At 34.2% G+C, this 16,480-nt stretch overlaps 2 protein-coding genes across 7 annotated transcripts in view; one reads left to right on the top strand and one right to left on the bottom strand.

Annotated features, from left to right (window-relative positions):
• The window catches only part of LOC142348387 (kappa-type opioid receptor-like), a 53,952-nt gene extending 48,626 nt beyond the window's left edge, over positions 1-5,326 (top strand). The window contains exons 6-8 of one of the 5 annotated variants that reach the window (XM_075399720.1): positions 1,255-1,389; positions 4,425-4,604; positions 5,197-5,326. In XM_075399720.1, the coding sequence (XP_075255835.1) occupies positions 1,255-1,389; positions 4,425-4,604; positions 5,197-5,267 (386 nt within the window). In that variant the 3' untranslated portion in view covers positions 5,268-5,326. Of the gene's footprint in view, positions 1-1,254; positions 1,390-4,340; positions 4,605-5,169 lie in introns of all 5 variants that reach the window. The other 4 variants (XM_075399715.1, XM_075399718.1, XM_075399717.1 and 1 more) reach the window with 4 other exon arrangements.
• A 2,549-nt stretch (positions 5,327-7,875) lies between these two features.
• On the bottom strand, positions 7,876-14,766 carry LOC142348841 (uncharacterized). 2 transcript variants are annotated; one of them, XM_075400380.1, is made up of 2 exons: positions 14,292-14,766; positions 7,876-8,183 (listed from the first exon to the last, which is right to left on the bottom strand). In XM_075400380.1, exons 1-2 carry the CDS (start codon positions 14,562-14,564, stop codon positions 7,998-8,000), a joined length of 459 nt encoding a protein of 152 aa, XP_075256495.1. In that variant the 5' UTR covers positions 14,565-14,766; the 3' UTR covers positions 7,876-7,997. The 2 variants fall into 2 exon arrangements, with proteins under 2 accessions (XP_075256495.1, XP_075256493.1); XM_075400378.1 differs by lacking the exon at positions 7,876-8,183 and adding an exon at positions 9,859-10,199 and having other exon boundaries at positions 14,292-14,763.
• Positions 14,767-16,480: the final 1,714 nt, after the last annotated feature.

Genomic DNA, 16,480 nt, shown 5'->3' with positions numbered 1-16,480 from the left:
TTTTACACGTGAATCATCTTTTTTACATGTGAATCGTCGTTTTTCATCATTTCTTACATTGAATCTTTGTTTGCTCGCCGTTTCTTACAAAGGGATTGTCATTAATTGTGCCTAAGAAATCGTCACATTGATCAAATTTAGTGCATTTTCGTGGTTCATGAGTACATTATAAGTTGAGTTTTGAATTCCACGGATGTACAAGTATAGCGTCAAATGCACCAGAAAATTGTCTAAATGATATGAAATTGAAGAATAATGTGATCGTGGGTCACGTTATGGTCGTAGAGAACCCTAACTCATGACCCTAACGTGTCCTTTACAGGAACAAAGTACCTGCAAAGAAATCAGCTGAAAAATATAAAAAGAAGTCCCAGCATCACAAAAACACATATAAAACAACATCTACTAAGCATCTTTCAAATCAACTCAAACTAAACCTATTTATTCACTCGTAGAAGTCAAAATAGCTCAACGGAAATAATCACAATTTCTTGAAAAATCTGATTCAATTTAAAGGTAGTTTTCTTTAAAAAAATTATTGTACGTCAGATTCAATAAAACTGGTAGCAGGTAAATATGCGCAAAATTAATACAATGGAGTCTTTAATACAAATCTGAACAAACTTCAAGTCAAGAAAAATCAAACTCTTCAAGTCAAACTTCAAGTCAAGCTGGGTCAAAGGTAAGCACACACTTTACATCAACCATGTTCAAAACAGTCTAGAATTTTGATGAGATATACGGTACCGCGAAAGCCAAATTTTAGCATTTTGCTTTCTATCAATTTATTCGACATAATTTTGTTTTCCGAGTTTGGTTGGCAGACTACCGAGAGGCTTCAAATCGCTTCGGTCTACTAATTCGCTTCCCTCAAGATTGAGATCAATTGTTTTCTTAATTCAAAAAAATCGCTTTTTAAAACCGTTTAAAAAACTTTAAACCATCAATTATTTTTTTATTGAACAAAAAGAGATTAAAATTTACTAAGGAGCCCGTGTATTAAGTCCTAAAGTGGACTTTACGTACAAAATCAAGCAAATTTGCTTGAAACTGCCTATTGCTCGAAATCACTAAATTTGGTCTAACTTTAAGCGAACTACTTTAACCAATAATAATGTCATGACGAAAAGCGCTTACAAACGTTCTTCAAAAAATTTTGTTGACACATAATAAATAATAACATTTCTTCTAAAAATTTAATAGTCGTTTTGTATGTTTGGTTTGTTGTGGGTGGTGCGTTAAAGTGTGTTTTAGTCGAGAGGAACAAGCGTCACTCAGCTGAAAGACTGAGAGTAGAGGCTGGTTTCAGAAGAATGATCATGGCACTAGTCGCTTCTTACATCATACTTGGATCCACTAATGTTGTAGGATCTGCACTCTACACTGCAGGTACATCTCTTTTTACTTTTTACTAGTCACTCCCTTCCATGCGTGAGCCGATACAAGCGGAGTAAAGAAATCCAATGAATGCGTGGCTATTATGTAAGAAATGTGTGAGAAAAATGAAGGTTTTGAGAGTTTATTTAAGTACTGAAGCGGCTGCAGAAAAAAATTGCCTGCACCTTTCTACATTTTTACAAATTTCAGCACAGTATCCAGGACGTTTCATACATAAATTTGAGATCTCAGGAACGTATGTACTCGCAACTCTTACCTAAGAGGCGCATATTGTGGAGATTTTCTCTGTATTTCATTCATAAATTGAACGCTCTCAGCATAGTTTTTGCAAAAATTGCACACAAATGTTTTTTTCCAAAAATCCTGTTATTGTTGTTTAGACTGTTTTTAGTGGAATATTTACAATTAGAAAATCTTGGTTCATCAACGATCATTGTTATCATCACGACTTCAGAATCACCAATGGAATCACAATCGCTTCCTTCTTGAAAAAGTTGTTTCAGATAATACTTCCTGTTCTTGCATTCAGAGTTTTCCCTCTACTGATTTACAACCCGTATGATAAAACAAAATATTTTGAGTTCCTCGTTGGGTCAGTCGAAAAAAAATTTGGTTAGTCGAAAAAAAACATATCAGATTAGATTGTCTACGCTCATGGGTGACACAATTCTCAAAGCCGACTCGCCTCTTAACTGGTAGGATAAGGAATCAAAGATTTGCTCGCGTTTCATATATGTCTATAATCTTGCATCCCTTACAGGGAGCACGATTTCGGACCCCCAAATTGCTGTAAAAGAGGCTGATTGAGATAATCTGTTGAAAGTTAACGAGAACCTCGCCGACTGCAAACCTCTTTTCATCAGCCATAGTAGCGATTCGTTTAAGGGTCTTACGAACTGTCTCTGAAAACGATTCGAAAGCCAGAGGGATGAATTGATTTCCCACTTCAAAACATTTTTGAGCCTACTGTTTGTACTTCCTGTCCTCAGCAGCTGACAGGGCCAAACCACTCTTCTCCGATGCATTTATCAGTTTAGACAGTCGTTTAAAAGCTTGACTGTTTTAAAAATATTAAATGTTTTTTTAAAAAATGGTGCCTTCTTCAGCTAACATAAGACCTATATTCAACTGTCATTCTGATTTAAAGATTCCCAAGGAATTTGTCTCTCGTTTTTGCTCACCAATAATAAACCTTTTGCTTGTTCAATTAATGAATCAGTAACATAAGAAACAAGGGCAACAGTTATAGAAATTAAGCTTGCTTTATTCTTATTTCAAAGACAATAACTTTTTTCTCGGTAAAATCTGTAGGAATATTTTGAAAAATAAAATGCGTACAAAATTAAAACAACCATTGATGGCAAAATGCAGGTCGCAAAAATCTTTGATGCAACATGATCACAGCTCATTTTTTGGCGTTGGCGTTAGCACATGTTTCAAAATAATATTTTGGTTGTCGTCAGAATGCAAACTTTATTGCAAATAGTTCCAAGTCAGACGAAAGACACCAACGATTGTTCTTGCCAGTTTTTTCAGTGTTTAGAAAAATTATTCAGATCAAACCTATTCTTGATCAGGATGACTATTGGTTAGAGCTGTTTGATTCATTTGTGTCCCCTGCTGATGTCCTGCTTAGCTACTTTATTTGGAATCTTGCAGGAACAAGCCTTTTGCAAACTTGCAATTAAGTAATTTGTAATCGAGTAGAAAGATTAAAAAAACAGATCGCTTTGTCCGATTCACGTAAACAAGTTTCTAAACCCAGAGTTAATCCAAAAGTTGAAACCAAGTTAAAATATATCACAGAACGTTTGAAATTTAAATGTTCATTTTCAAAAAAAATTGTTAACTTTTCATAACAAATATGAGCACAGTTTTTTGAACGTCTATCACCAGGAACATCTGGTCATCAATTAGTTAACAGAAACATCTATTTTTTTACAGGAGGGCAATTGACATTTAGAATGAGTTGTAGCGCTTTCTTAAAACAAACTGTACGACTGCGATGACAATCTTTGTTGTAAAACACAGTGGCTTGAAATAAAGCCAAAAATAAGGCAGAGAAATGACACTTTGTTTATTAATTCGATAATGTGCTGTATCTTTGAGTGTAGAAACATATTATTTTAAAACAAAGTGGCTTGAAATGAAGCAAAAAACAGGTCAGAAAATAAATTAGAATTTGTTTTAATAATTCGATATTTTGCTGTATCTTTGAGCGTAAAATCGTTCTGTTAAAAAACACAGTGACCTGTCATAAAGCAAAAAACAAGTTAAAGAAATGAGAATTTGTTTTATTAATTCGATAATTTTCTGTATCTTTGAGCGTAGAATCGTATTGTTATAAAAGACAGTGCCTTGAAATAAAGCAAAAAATTAGTCAGACAAATTAGTCCGTTGAGGTGAAGTTCGTGTGCGTTTACAATTTACCATTTCGCAATAATTTATCATTTTGCAATACTTCGCCATTTTTTTAATTTATGTATCAGGTTGGTACTTTTGTGTTCAAAACAAAAACATCACATTTATTCATATTCACGTTCTTTCAATTGCAAACATGGCACTATTCCATTGAACCAATCATAAATTTTGAGAAAAAAGTTGTTGGAAGGTTGAGAGAGAATAACCTAGTGTAAGTGGTGCATAAGATAAGCCTGACATAGCTTGACAGGAAGCTTTACTTTTTCAGCTTATACTTGGATAGAGAAAAGAAGCCTTGAGGAACAAGAAAGAACGTGAGAATGGTTTATAAAGAAACGCCCAATTTCGAGCGCATAAGACCGGTTGGTGTAAATGGGTAGCACATCAGGCTTGCAAGCGAGAGATGCTGGTTTGAAAACAGTACTGGTCCATTTTCACAGTAGTTGCACCTGCATAGACCCCAACAAAAATTTTGCGGCATGTTTTACATATATTAGAGCACATTATAGTTTTTTCCAAAGGTGGGCACGAGTGGGCGTACAACTTGGGAGACGGGGCTCTTGTTCTGCAGAATTCTCTCAACCTCTTCTTCTACATTCTGTCAGGTCCGGTATTCAGAGAGGCACTCTATGCTGTATCAACATGCAAGGAGGTTGTCAAGTCAAAGGTGTCCAGACAGATCAGCAGGAGTCAACATGACGAGGAGGAGGCAAAGGCGTCGCGGGGTGTATCCGTATCTCGGGATCAGAGAACCCCATCGAACAAAGTGGTTAATCAGTCGCAAGGTATTACCTGTTTTCTTATCAAACAAAGTGTAGACCATAAATTAAAAACAATACTTTTTCTTTTCCAGACAGCTCAAAAATTTAATTTTATGGCTAAGGAAATATTTTCATGGCACGGTTCATTTAAAATTGGAACTATTCGATTTACTTTCCAGATGTGTTGTTCTCATCTCTTAAATGATAATAATTCTCTTTTCAACCAGATAGAAAATCATTTGATTGATGGTTAAAAAAACTTGGTTTCCTCAAGATGCATATGAATTAGCGAATATTTGTTAATGCATTAATGCCTTCTAGGGCTAATAATTTCCTCCAAAATAGTGTTTAAATATTCAATGTCTAAATATGAATGTATTTATATAGCAAAAACTTTGATGATGCCATAATAATTGAGATCAATTGCACTGTCAAAATTGTTTCGATTCACAGAACAATAGATTTAATTCCACGTAACTTCTAAGCTAACCTTTCAAACTATAACCCCTAAACAACTTCAAATGGTGTTAGAAACTCCTGTTAGAATGAGAAATGAAAAACAACAAATTACTTACCGTGTGAAATGAAGAAAACAGGTGAACAAGGTCGAGGCCAGGATACTTCTCCGAATCCTGGACAAAGTCAGCCAGAGGTAAACTGATTCATCTGCTCAGCGGTAGAACTTAACTATCCCTTGACGAAAAAGCCTACCCTTTTTATCCTATGAATTAATTTTTCCCAAATTGTTTTTCTTAGAGAATTAAACTTGATCAATGCATATCTGCCAAAAATATTAATTGGCGTTAACAGAGCCGGTAATTATGTGCAAAAACGTGCTAATAATAACAGTCAGGCTCGGGCTTTGGAAAAAACCACAAAAAGACCACCTAAATCCAGGTTAGAAAGAAAACGAGGAGAAATTCCCCATAGAAATATGCCGCCACTTGAATATTAGAGCAAGCTGTACATTCAGTGCATTTGGTCATGAAGCGGCTCAGGGGATTTCATATAAAACTATGACAACCAAACAATTTATCAGGACCAAGAATCAAGAATAAAATGGAGGTTTATTTCCGACTCCTATTAGAATCAGACTACGCGTTTTTTACGTGCCGGTTGATTTCCTAGACCTGCTAGACTCACTTTTCTCTACTATGTATAGCAGTATTGCACTTAAAACACCCACAAGATATTTCTCGAGACTTGTTCAAGACTTTATAATTCTGATCATAAAAGACAGCATCGTTTTCTTAAATTTCAGACCTGTTTCTCTCATTTCAAATAATTGTTAGCATTTTTGTCACAAAGAACACTGGTTCATATGCCATAACGCAAATTCACATCTTGTATTTTGAGTCATTTGAATAGAATTAACAAATTGTGATGTAAACATCTTTTGAATGAAAGAAATTAACTCTTAAATGGCATCGGTTGATGAGCAAAAAGCTCACTAAAATTCAATGTTTTTGATCTTTTAAAAATCAGAAAAGTTTAGTAGCAGAAACTTAGACCATAACGATTGAATAGCATAAATGAATAATGTCAAAAATCCAAGAGATGAAATCAAACAATCATATATATGTTAATAATTTGAAACTAATTTTTGTATAGCTCTAAAATAAATTTCACTCTTTTGCTTGTAGGGTAACTTAAGCACTCATTAGTTGAGATGTCAATTGAATATTTTCACGTTTATTTGTTTTACAACAAATGGTTTTGAGAAAATTTTATTGATTGCCAACCATGATTGGACAAAAATCAAGCGGTGCAATTTAAAAACCAGAAACGTTCACTCATTCGTACATATTCGCTCTCTTTTTACCAACTGCCATAATAACTTAAACTAGTGGTGCTGAAAATTATTTTGATCTATACTTATTTTTCAAAAGTGAAGTTAGGAAAACTAAAATGGCAAGTTTGCTATCTGACTTATTAGTATACTGTTGCTGTTTCGGCTTTTTACGTGTATTGCAACCGTTGAAGAACCTTTTGACAAAGGTAAAATTCTAACAAGATTCTAAAAAATAAGATTTCGTAATGAAAAAGGCGGTAAGTCAGAACTGGTATATTTGATTTTGATTTCTCTTTTATATAGGAACTTATTCTTTAATTTTAGACTCAGTTTGAAAGTTGTTCAACATGCTGGTAGTAGTTCAATATTCTCAATAACTGAAGAACTTCAATCATTTTTCCCAGTTCTAATGAATTGCGTTTGAAAAGTTGCCGTGCTAACTCTTAGTAAGAATTTTTAATAGATTAAACTTTCAAGCACCAATTGTTAGCACTAAATAATCGGGCTGCATTTATGTGGTCCAATCTGGGTTCATGCCAAATGCCTACTAGATAACATTAATCAAAAGTTTAAAATGTTTTGCAACTTTTTATTGTTTTTATAAATGTATCATATAACTTTTAAACAGTTTTCAGTATCAGTTACTTCATAACATATTTTCACGGAACATAGTGAATCATATGCAGAATTGATATTGCGGGGTTTTTTTATAAGACCGAAAATGCAACCGAAATCATCACTGCTGACAATTGGGGATGAATGTCTACAGAGAATGATGAGCTTCATCTAAACCTAATTTTTTTTTAAAAAAAATGTGAAAGTTTATCAATTTTTTAAAAGTGGATGGCTCCTTTTTATGTCAAGAAGAGGACCATATGTGATGATGATTTTCCCTAGACTTGAGTCTCAGATCATTTTGGCGCTGGACCAGCACATTTCAATTGTAAAGTCCAAATTCATTTCTGAAACATTGCTTAACAATATTATTTTAAATTTCTTATGCGCTTAAGTTTATCTTCATTATGATATTAAAGCCGTTGTGTTTACCCATGATATAATATCACGCCAAGACTGAAAAAAAAACTCATGCGCCGAAATGAATTCTGAGGAGCATAATGCCATACTTCTGCAGCTTATAGCTGGTAATTACCATTGTAGTTTACAAGCACTTTATATTATGCTATTGATTTTCTGTGCTTAATTGCTACTACAGTCGAAAATCATTTCTACCGGCTAGCCTTTTTCTATCTGCGACAAAAACTCATTTTTTTCCGAGGCAACTTTTTTTGCTGTTAGTCTACAAAATTTACATGTGACACACTAAAATGAAGCTGATGTCCAAATATAGCAATAGTAATAATAATGAAAGAGGTAACAAAATAACGAGTTTGATAAATTGTTGGTTGTAGATCTATTCCTAAAAACTTTAATTTAATTAAAACGAGCAAAAAAGTTTTTTGTTTTTATTTAATGCTTCCAAGTTAAACGAGTATTTAGTGTCTATTAGACTAAACCACAGCTGCTAAAAACCCGAGTAGTTGTTTTTAGAAATAGATCTACAACTAATATATCTGTTCACTATCTGATCAGTTCCAGTTCATATCTTCTCTCCCATCACTTTGTGATCACTTGGCCTCCTCCATGACCTTCTTAATGATATCGAGGTACTTGATCTTGCCATCTGCGTCTGGTTCGAAACCCTTCATGGCTAAGTCCACAAACTCAGGGTCCAACTTTTCGCCCAACTTCACCAGCATGTTTTTGAACACAGCTGCTTCGGCCATGCCCGTGTTATCATTGTCGCACAAAGACTGTAAAATAAATTCATAACAACATTAGAGGAGCTCATCTGCGATTTTTTCAAAAAGAATGTTTTGTCGAAAATTTGTTCAACGTTTGTGTAATGTCATACAAAGCGAGGTTTACATGTTTTATTTTCTTTAATAGGGCATGAAAGCATGGGAGAGGGGCGTGGAAGTAAATGAACGCAGTGGCAGTAAATGAGAGGGGCTGGTAAATGAGAAAGCAGGGGGGGGGGGTAGTAAATGAGGAGGGGAAGGGAGTTATGGTATGGACGGCAGTAAATGGTGGGTAAGGGTTGAGCGGTAGTAAAGGGGGTGATAGTAAAGGGTAGCAGTGTTGCTATAATTGTAAGGGGAGGGAGTATTATATTAAATGTCTTCTGACTTCTAATGAAGCGGGCTTTATGGTAAAATAATTCGGTTAAAAAAATCAAAATACATTTTAGATTGATCAGATTTTCTTAATCATCGAAATAAATCCAATACGCTTTTATTTGGTGAAACGTTAAACGTTCTATTGGTGGTGTTAAACGTTCTCACGAAAAAACCCACATTCATTCCTTAAAATATACTGAATCGCGAGTACATTAGTGATAGGAAAGTATTCAAAAAGTTCCATTCATAAGTTGAATGTTTAAGAGCATTGAAAAGAACGCGTGTAAACCCTGGCATAACCTGAAACATGGCTGGACAGGAAAACGTGGTTTAAACCTTCTGCAATTAAAACCAATTTCACGGTACTTCAGATCCTGCCATCTTTGTGATAATCAATGTAAGAATAAGTTTAGGTAGAACAATATATGAAGAGTGATAGAATGAATCAGTGCTGTGAAAGTGCTGAGTGCAGTAGTGGGACAAATTGTGAACAACAAATTATTTCAAACGGTATCCAAAGTTTCAACTAACTCCACAAAAGTATGGAAGAAAAGAATTTAATTGTTTTTTTCATTCATCGTGAAACACTTACCCGACTTTAGCTGACTCTAGATTATCGCCCACACATTTCAAAACGGCTAATTTGCCTGTGATGAAATTGTCATCTGCAGAATGATACTATCAGATTGCTAGAATTTTTTTACCTGAAGATTTGCTTCAAAAATTGAAAATACCCTTAATTAAAAACTTAAAAAATGACTATCATCTTCTATTCAACAAACAGACTAATCAGCCTGCAAAATTGATCCTGCTACATGTCTTTAGGGCAAAAAAATTAAATAAAAAATGTCAGCAAATCTGAAATTTCAACATGAAGATAGGACAATAGATGTTCTCATATTAAGATGTTTCACCAACACACAATTGCACAAATTTTTTGTTAGTAATGAAATTTTATATCGTTTACATTTTTTTCACGGGAATCATGATTTTAGGAATTTTATGAAATTCCCTTTTGTTCCATGATTTCATTCCATTTGATAATTTGAAAAACGCAGAAACGGATACTCTTTGCTTTCCTTCGGGCAAACGATTGTTCTTCCGAGGCAACTTTTATTTAGTTAGTATACAAAATAATACATGTGACACACAAGAATAAATCACTTGCTATGAAAAATAATATTGTGAAAAGCAATAGTTTAAAGAGTGTTCAATTTTAGGTTGTGGATATATTTCTTGAATAACAAATCAAACCTTTCGAGTTGGATAGTAACTACAACTAGTATTTTTCCCTTTTTCGATATCTTCACCTTAAAATTGTTATCGCTCTATGTGGATTTAATCAGACATTTCATACAGCAGTAAATTTTTCACGTTCTGTTAATTCGAAATAGATCCACAATTCATTTTTTAGACTGATATTTGCTAGAGCTGTGATCAATTTTGCTCATTTTGGACACTTCAATTCTTGGCGTCCTCCATGACCTTCTTAATAATATCCACATATTTGACCTTTCCATCCGCATCTTCCTCGAATCCTTTCATAGCTAAGTCAACAAACTCAGGTTCAATTTTTTCGCCCAACTTAACAATCATATTTTTGAAGATTGCAGCTTCAGCTAGTCCGCTGTTCTCGTGGTCGCACAAGGACTGAAAAGGAAGACAATTCGAACCGGATCGGTTAGATCAATTTCACGTCATGCATAATTTCACAAATGTCATGCAAGTGGCACACTTTGAGTTGTTTGAAAGTAAACAGTCGAATCTATTCTCCCCCTCCCCCATCCTCCCAGCGTGTGACGCCTCCCAAGCGCAAGTGCTATTTTTTACATAGTAACGTACTGTATAACTAAAACAGCATATAGTTTGTAATTGTGGGGTCATAAGAATCACTGGGGGGGGGGGGGGGGGGGGGGGTGGCATGATAGATCCACACATCTCACATTTATCAACAATTGGTCTTTAAACTTTCACTATACATCTTCCTTCATGTCTTTGCAAATTCAGAATTTTAAAAAAAAATACTAAATTGTCTAAAGAGACTTTCTTCATACGCAACTTTTTTATTTTTTAAACAAATTTTTCTTTTTTCTTAAGCATACATTTGGCTGGAAAGTTTTTGGAGAAAATTAGCGCCCTAAAATAAGCTTTAAATAGCCTAATCAGTCATTACATTTTTCATATTTTAATCCATTGAAATGCAATTCACGATTAGATTTTTGCGAAATTTCTTTGTAAATCTTGTGTTTTTTATTATATACTTGGAAAAGATATAGTTGGAATAGATCTTACTTTTTTACGTTGCCCAACAGACAAAATCAATCATAGGCGAAATTAATTCAGAATAAATTAAACATATCTTAAGTAAATTTAGATTAAGTTTTCATTGCACTTAGGTCTGTTGCGTGGAAATTCGTGGATTTCTCAAACCTTTAAATGAAAACGACATCTATATCTTCTCGACGCACAAAATAACGCAACGTAGATGAAATTGTTTATCATAAGATCCCGTTGCTGATTACTCGGATCAATTCTGCCCCCACCCCACCCCCCTCAGCTTAATGGGTATATAACTTTTACGCCTCCAGATGCATGTGCTATTGTTTACATAGTAACGTGCCATACATCAGCACATAAATTGTAATTGGATTGGGGGGGGGGGGGGGGGGGGGGCTCATAAACACTGCGAGCCCTGTTTTTTTGCTTGATGGCTCGAAAAAAAGAATTAAATAAATTTGAAGGGCATAGCTAGTCTTTCAGCACTGTAAAAATCAGTTTTTGATACCTTTCTGATATTGCATGTTTGAATGAGTTTGAGTAGTGATGAAAATACTGGGTGACAAACCAAAACAGTGTTGTGAAAGTGCTAGGTGAAATCGTGGGATACAATGTGAACAAAACACTTTTCAAACGGTCCCAAACTCCTAATGAACTGCCCAGAATAGAGAAGAAAATAGATTGATTGCAAACGTTGTTGGATGTTCTTCCTACTGACTTCAGAAAACTTACCTACTGGCTTTACCCACTCCCCTCAAATTCTTGGAATTTTCACATTGTTCTACAGAAACCATTATTAACTCTGGTTAAATAAAACTTGGCTGAGTTTGTATTTTGGTTCACCTAAAAGTTAAATATGCATTACGTGATGTGACAAAGTTTCATCCATTGAACAGATCCGATTGAGTATCAAAATAAACAAGTAGGCTCGGTAACGTGTTTGCAGACTTTGTGTTGACCCCGCTCATCCGCCATTTTGGCTTAATTGTCTACCAAATGATGAAGAGATTGAAAACAATTCAAATTTTAAAATAATTGTTGTGTGAATAGAAAAATGCTTCCGACTTAAATCACTTAGTAAAGTAAATAATTCCGCATTAGAGGGCCGATGAGACCGGCCATTCTTAAGACTACGAGACAAGACAAACAAAGTCCAAAAAGCGCCATATAAAACATAAACTAAACAAATTAATATTGATTTCAATAGGAAAATATGAAAGAAGTTTTTAAGGAGACCTGGTGATAAGAAGACAAAAAAGACAAAAACGACAACGAAGTTTATTTTTTTTGAAATCAGATAAATTTAAAAATAGAGACCTAAAGACATCCACTGAAATCCTCAAATAGCTTTAGATTTGTTCATAACTGCATATGAAGACATTGAGAGATGTCATTATGCAGAATAGGCTGTATAACTACAAGAAGAAAAAAGAAAAACAGGCGAAAAAAATTCATTTAAGTTTTGCGAGAAAACGGTGTCAAAGCCGTTAGAATCAAAATCTATTCCGTAAAAACTAAGATATAATTAAGTTCATTTTCTTTCGACATCAATAATATGATATGTGGCTAAAGCGAATACTGAGACCAGGCTACAAGTAGAGACAGCCAAAAAAAAGCAAACGAGGAACGTGAAAAATTACATTTGTTTTTCTTTAGAAAACAATCAATTTGGAAGTTTAAAAAAAACAAAAAAAACTTATATTTTGAGAGAAACTAGTCTCATTTGTTAAAAACCCGTGTAATTAATGAGACGAGGTAACAAGTACACAAAAAAGAACAGCAAATAGCAAAGTTTAAAAATACGTCTTTTTTTTAAAAAAAAATTAGTTATAAAAACTTTAATTATCAATTGAAATCAATCACTAGATTTCTTTGTTCGGCTATAGGAAGCCAAATGAGAAGATCTGCATTTATCCGGACTACAAGAACAACGACAAATGAAGACAAAAATTTTAAAAAAAAGTTCTGCCAGAAGATATTGTCGAAGCCGTTAAAACCATAATCTGTTCCTTCAAAAAATTGAAGTTTTCAATTGTGCTTTCGTTCTAGATTCCAACGATATCTGACCTTTCAAAATATCTAATATCTGACCTTCAATGGCACATCGCAAGAAAAAGAACTTCAAACATAAAATGTCCAAAATTCGACATGTTTTTTGAAAAGTCAAAGTATCAAAGCCCAAAAACAATAAGTTAAAACGTAAAACGCAATAATTAGTAATTTTTACTCCACTAGAAAGGCAATGCGACCTATCCTTGCAATTATTAAGCTACAACTGGACCAAAAGAGTGAAAAAAGTGGCAAAGCTCAGGAATTCATTGTTTGTTTTGAAAACGAACACATGCTTTACACTAAAAAAAATAGATAAACTTCTAAATTTCCTCGGAAATCATAAAAATTTTTTTCGATTAGTAGCAGTCTGCCTTGATTTGAATTGATCATTTGTGTAATAGCATAAAAAGTAAAAAAAAACAAAAATATTCAAAAAAAAGACAGCGACTGATAGAATCCGAACTTGACAGCGACTGATAGAATCCGAACTATTTTTGGACTGTAAAAACAAAGATTAGACCAAAACTTGCCTTGCTATTGCTGCTCGTCTATTAAGAACACGTAATGCTTTCGAATATTACTTATATGTATAATTTGAAAGAAAAAGTCAATATGGAAATTTGGATATTTATCTTAAATTATCAAAAAAATCTGCAATGTTTTTATATAAGAACGCTCTCCGAGGAAACACAAGTAAAACTAGCCCTACTTAGATATACTGAAGGTTGTTAAAGCAGTTTTAAGTGTGCTAATCCAGCGAATTTAAATAAACTGGACTACAGAAGCTTATTTCGTTCCATATTTGACAAAAAAAGCTGAATTTTGAAAAAAAGGCTCAATTCTGAAGTTTTAACTTATTTTTAAAGAAAAATGGGCAAAAAATGCTTAAAAATACGGAAAATGTGAACAATAACAACAAAAATTTGTCAAATGTTCACAAAATTTATAATTTCGTTAACTCCCTGTAAGAAGCGAAATTTAAAAAAATCTTTTCAGTTCCATGATCTACGCTGGACGGGCTTTCTAATTATACTACTCTCAACTCTGTACGATTATTATATCGAGTCGCCACAGTTGATTTAACAAAATTTATTTGAGTATATGTTTTCTCCCCATTTAAAGTGGGTGGGAACAAAATTCGGAATAAGGGGATCTTTCCTTAAACATCTAATTAAGTGGTTTATGTATCTACCTATTTAATAGTTGTTGTGCCAATAGAACCCCAAAGTGTGAGGAAAAGATTGTTTGGCTTCCCTGAGATATTCAATCATTATTATTACAATTATTCAATCATTTAATGAAGAAAGTAATGAAATGTCGAAACCTGACTATTTCCATTTGTATTTCTTCATTTTCTATCGACTTTTGATATTAATTTTAAAACGAAACAACAAATTTTCGACTGGAACTGACCTTGAATGCTTCTACGTAGTCGGGCACTTTGTGGTCATCTTTGATTTTCTTCAAATCGAGAAAAATGGGCACAAACTCATCGAACTTAATCTTCTTATTTGAGTCGTTGTCCAACCCTGTCAGCCTCTTGACGTCCGCCTGGGTTGGGTTCAAACCCAGAGCTCGAGCTAAGTTACCCACTTCTATGGCCGGAATGACACCTTCGAACTTGGTGTCGAAAAGTGTGAACGCATCCCGGTATTCGTTCATGTCTGATTCGCTAACTTTGTCCATTATTAATAACTAATTAACTATTTATAACTAATATAATTTACTATAATTTATAAGTTAATACTTGAGTGCGGTTTTGGTTGCAAATATGAAATAAGTGCAAGCAGAACTTTCTACAGTAAACGCCGTAGAAAAGAGGTGTTATTTTGCACTCTGATAATAGTAAGTACTAGAATGAATGACTACCGTTAGCTGTTATAATTATGGAACAATTCGAGAAAACCGCGCGATCTCATTGGCTAATCAACGACAGATACCAGTAAAAACCAGCCAATCAGGTTCAAGTACACACTTAAAAGGGGTAAGTTAAGCCCACTGTAACCATACAACGCATTAACCCACTTATAATACCCGATCAATTCTAGATAACAATACCGTGACAGAAAAATTAAAGCGGGAATGAAATGAAACCCGTATAGAAACAGGGTCTGAAGAATTTATATGGAAATTTTGCGTTAATTTTGCGCAGTTTTGAAGTTTAGCTTCCTATATTCTCCGTTCTTTGTTTCCCACGGATTTTATGGAAATTGGCCATGTACTTTTTGTTTAAGTTGAGCGCATTCCTTGTAAATACAGGAAAGATTAGGCTCCCTTAAACTGTGTTAATTCAGAAGTTCCTTCACATGAAAGGGGTGTAAAGTCACGTGAAATCATTATACAATTTATTAAATTCCAATTTACTGCTACGTACACACCATTCAGGGAAAGTTACCCGGGAATTTTACCCTATGTAAGCCAGTTTTATGATCATTGATTTCGTCCGTTGATTAACGCTTAACATAGTGGGGGTCGCAGCTAAATAGATAAGAGAATTTCCCCCGAAACCATTGCGGCCGCTACTTTCGAGCCAAAATTCCACTCAAACTGTTCGACAGCTCCATGAAAATAAACATGGAACTTTAACCAACATTTTTAACATTTTCGTTCCCTGATAACAATTGTTTATTATAAAACCTGAATTTCGCATTCGAGTGAATGGAATTTAGTTATGGTTTAAATTTTAACTGCTCGACCTAACAAGATATTAAGCTTTAATTTGGCTCCGGAGTGCTTAAACTACAAATACTGTACTTAGATATTTATTTGATATTGCGCTTGAGTTTTATTGAACCCAACTTTTTCTAAGAAAGTTAGCGCAAGTCATAAATTAGGTTTTGGCAATTCTGGGAAAAGTTAAATCTAAGGAATGTTGAAGGACAGTTGTTTATGAATCCCGGGATTAACTAGCGACAATTGGCGTGGCATGATTTCAAAATTTCTTCCGAATCTATTTTCAGTTACTTATTCTCAAAGTGAAAAAGTCCAGACATTTGGACTGGTAATGGCTAAGCCTAGGAGTCCCCTGCCTGCTGTTTTGTTCATGGAAATTAGTTTGAACAGATTTATCTCGTAGGGTTTCCATACAGAGTTGACTAGACTTAAGAAAACAGAAAGATTATGAAAACTTGTCGGAATTGTAGCGAATTTGAGACACGCCGCCTGAAATAATCTTTGGGTTTATTAAAATCGATAAGAGAAATTGATTGTCTTCGACCGGTTTTGAGAATCATAACTGCTTTGTCAAAATAATTCATGTTCTCATAACTCACGAACTTTTGGAAGAATACAGCCTCTAAAATATGCCGTCAAAAACTTCATTTTTTTGTAAAGCTATAACCAAATGATCTCCGTAAAATCCTTAAACTCCCAAAAAATCATCGTTTTTGGTTGAAAAATTCCCGTTTTTGCTTGAAAAACGTTGTACTTGGTAGTAATGGTGGCCATTGATTAAATGCTGCTTTGAAAATCTGAAAAACTTGTAAAAACGGATCATCTAGCAACAATCCTAAAAAGTGATTGGACGAACGAACAGTAAAACAACCAATGACATAGTATTCTTTGATAAAAACAAATCGAAGAGATCTTCTCTCAGAGAGTTT

Source organism: Convolutriloba macropyga, chromosome 10 (assembly GCF_964194025.1).
Source record: "Convolutriloba macropyga chromosome 10, txConMacr16.3, whole genome shotgun sequence".
Taxonomy (NCBI): domain Eukaryota; kingdom Metazoa; phylum Xenacoelomorpha; order Acoela; family Convolutidae; genus Convolutriloba; species Convolutriloba macropyga.
The sequence above is the reverse complement of the archived record's forward strand: the minus strand, read 5'-3'. Positions and strand labels throughout refer to the sequence as shown.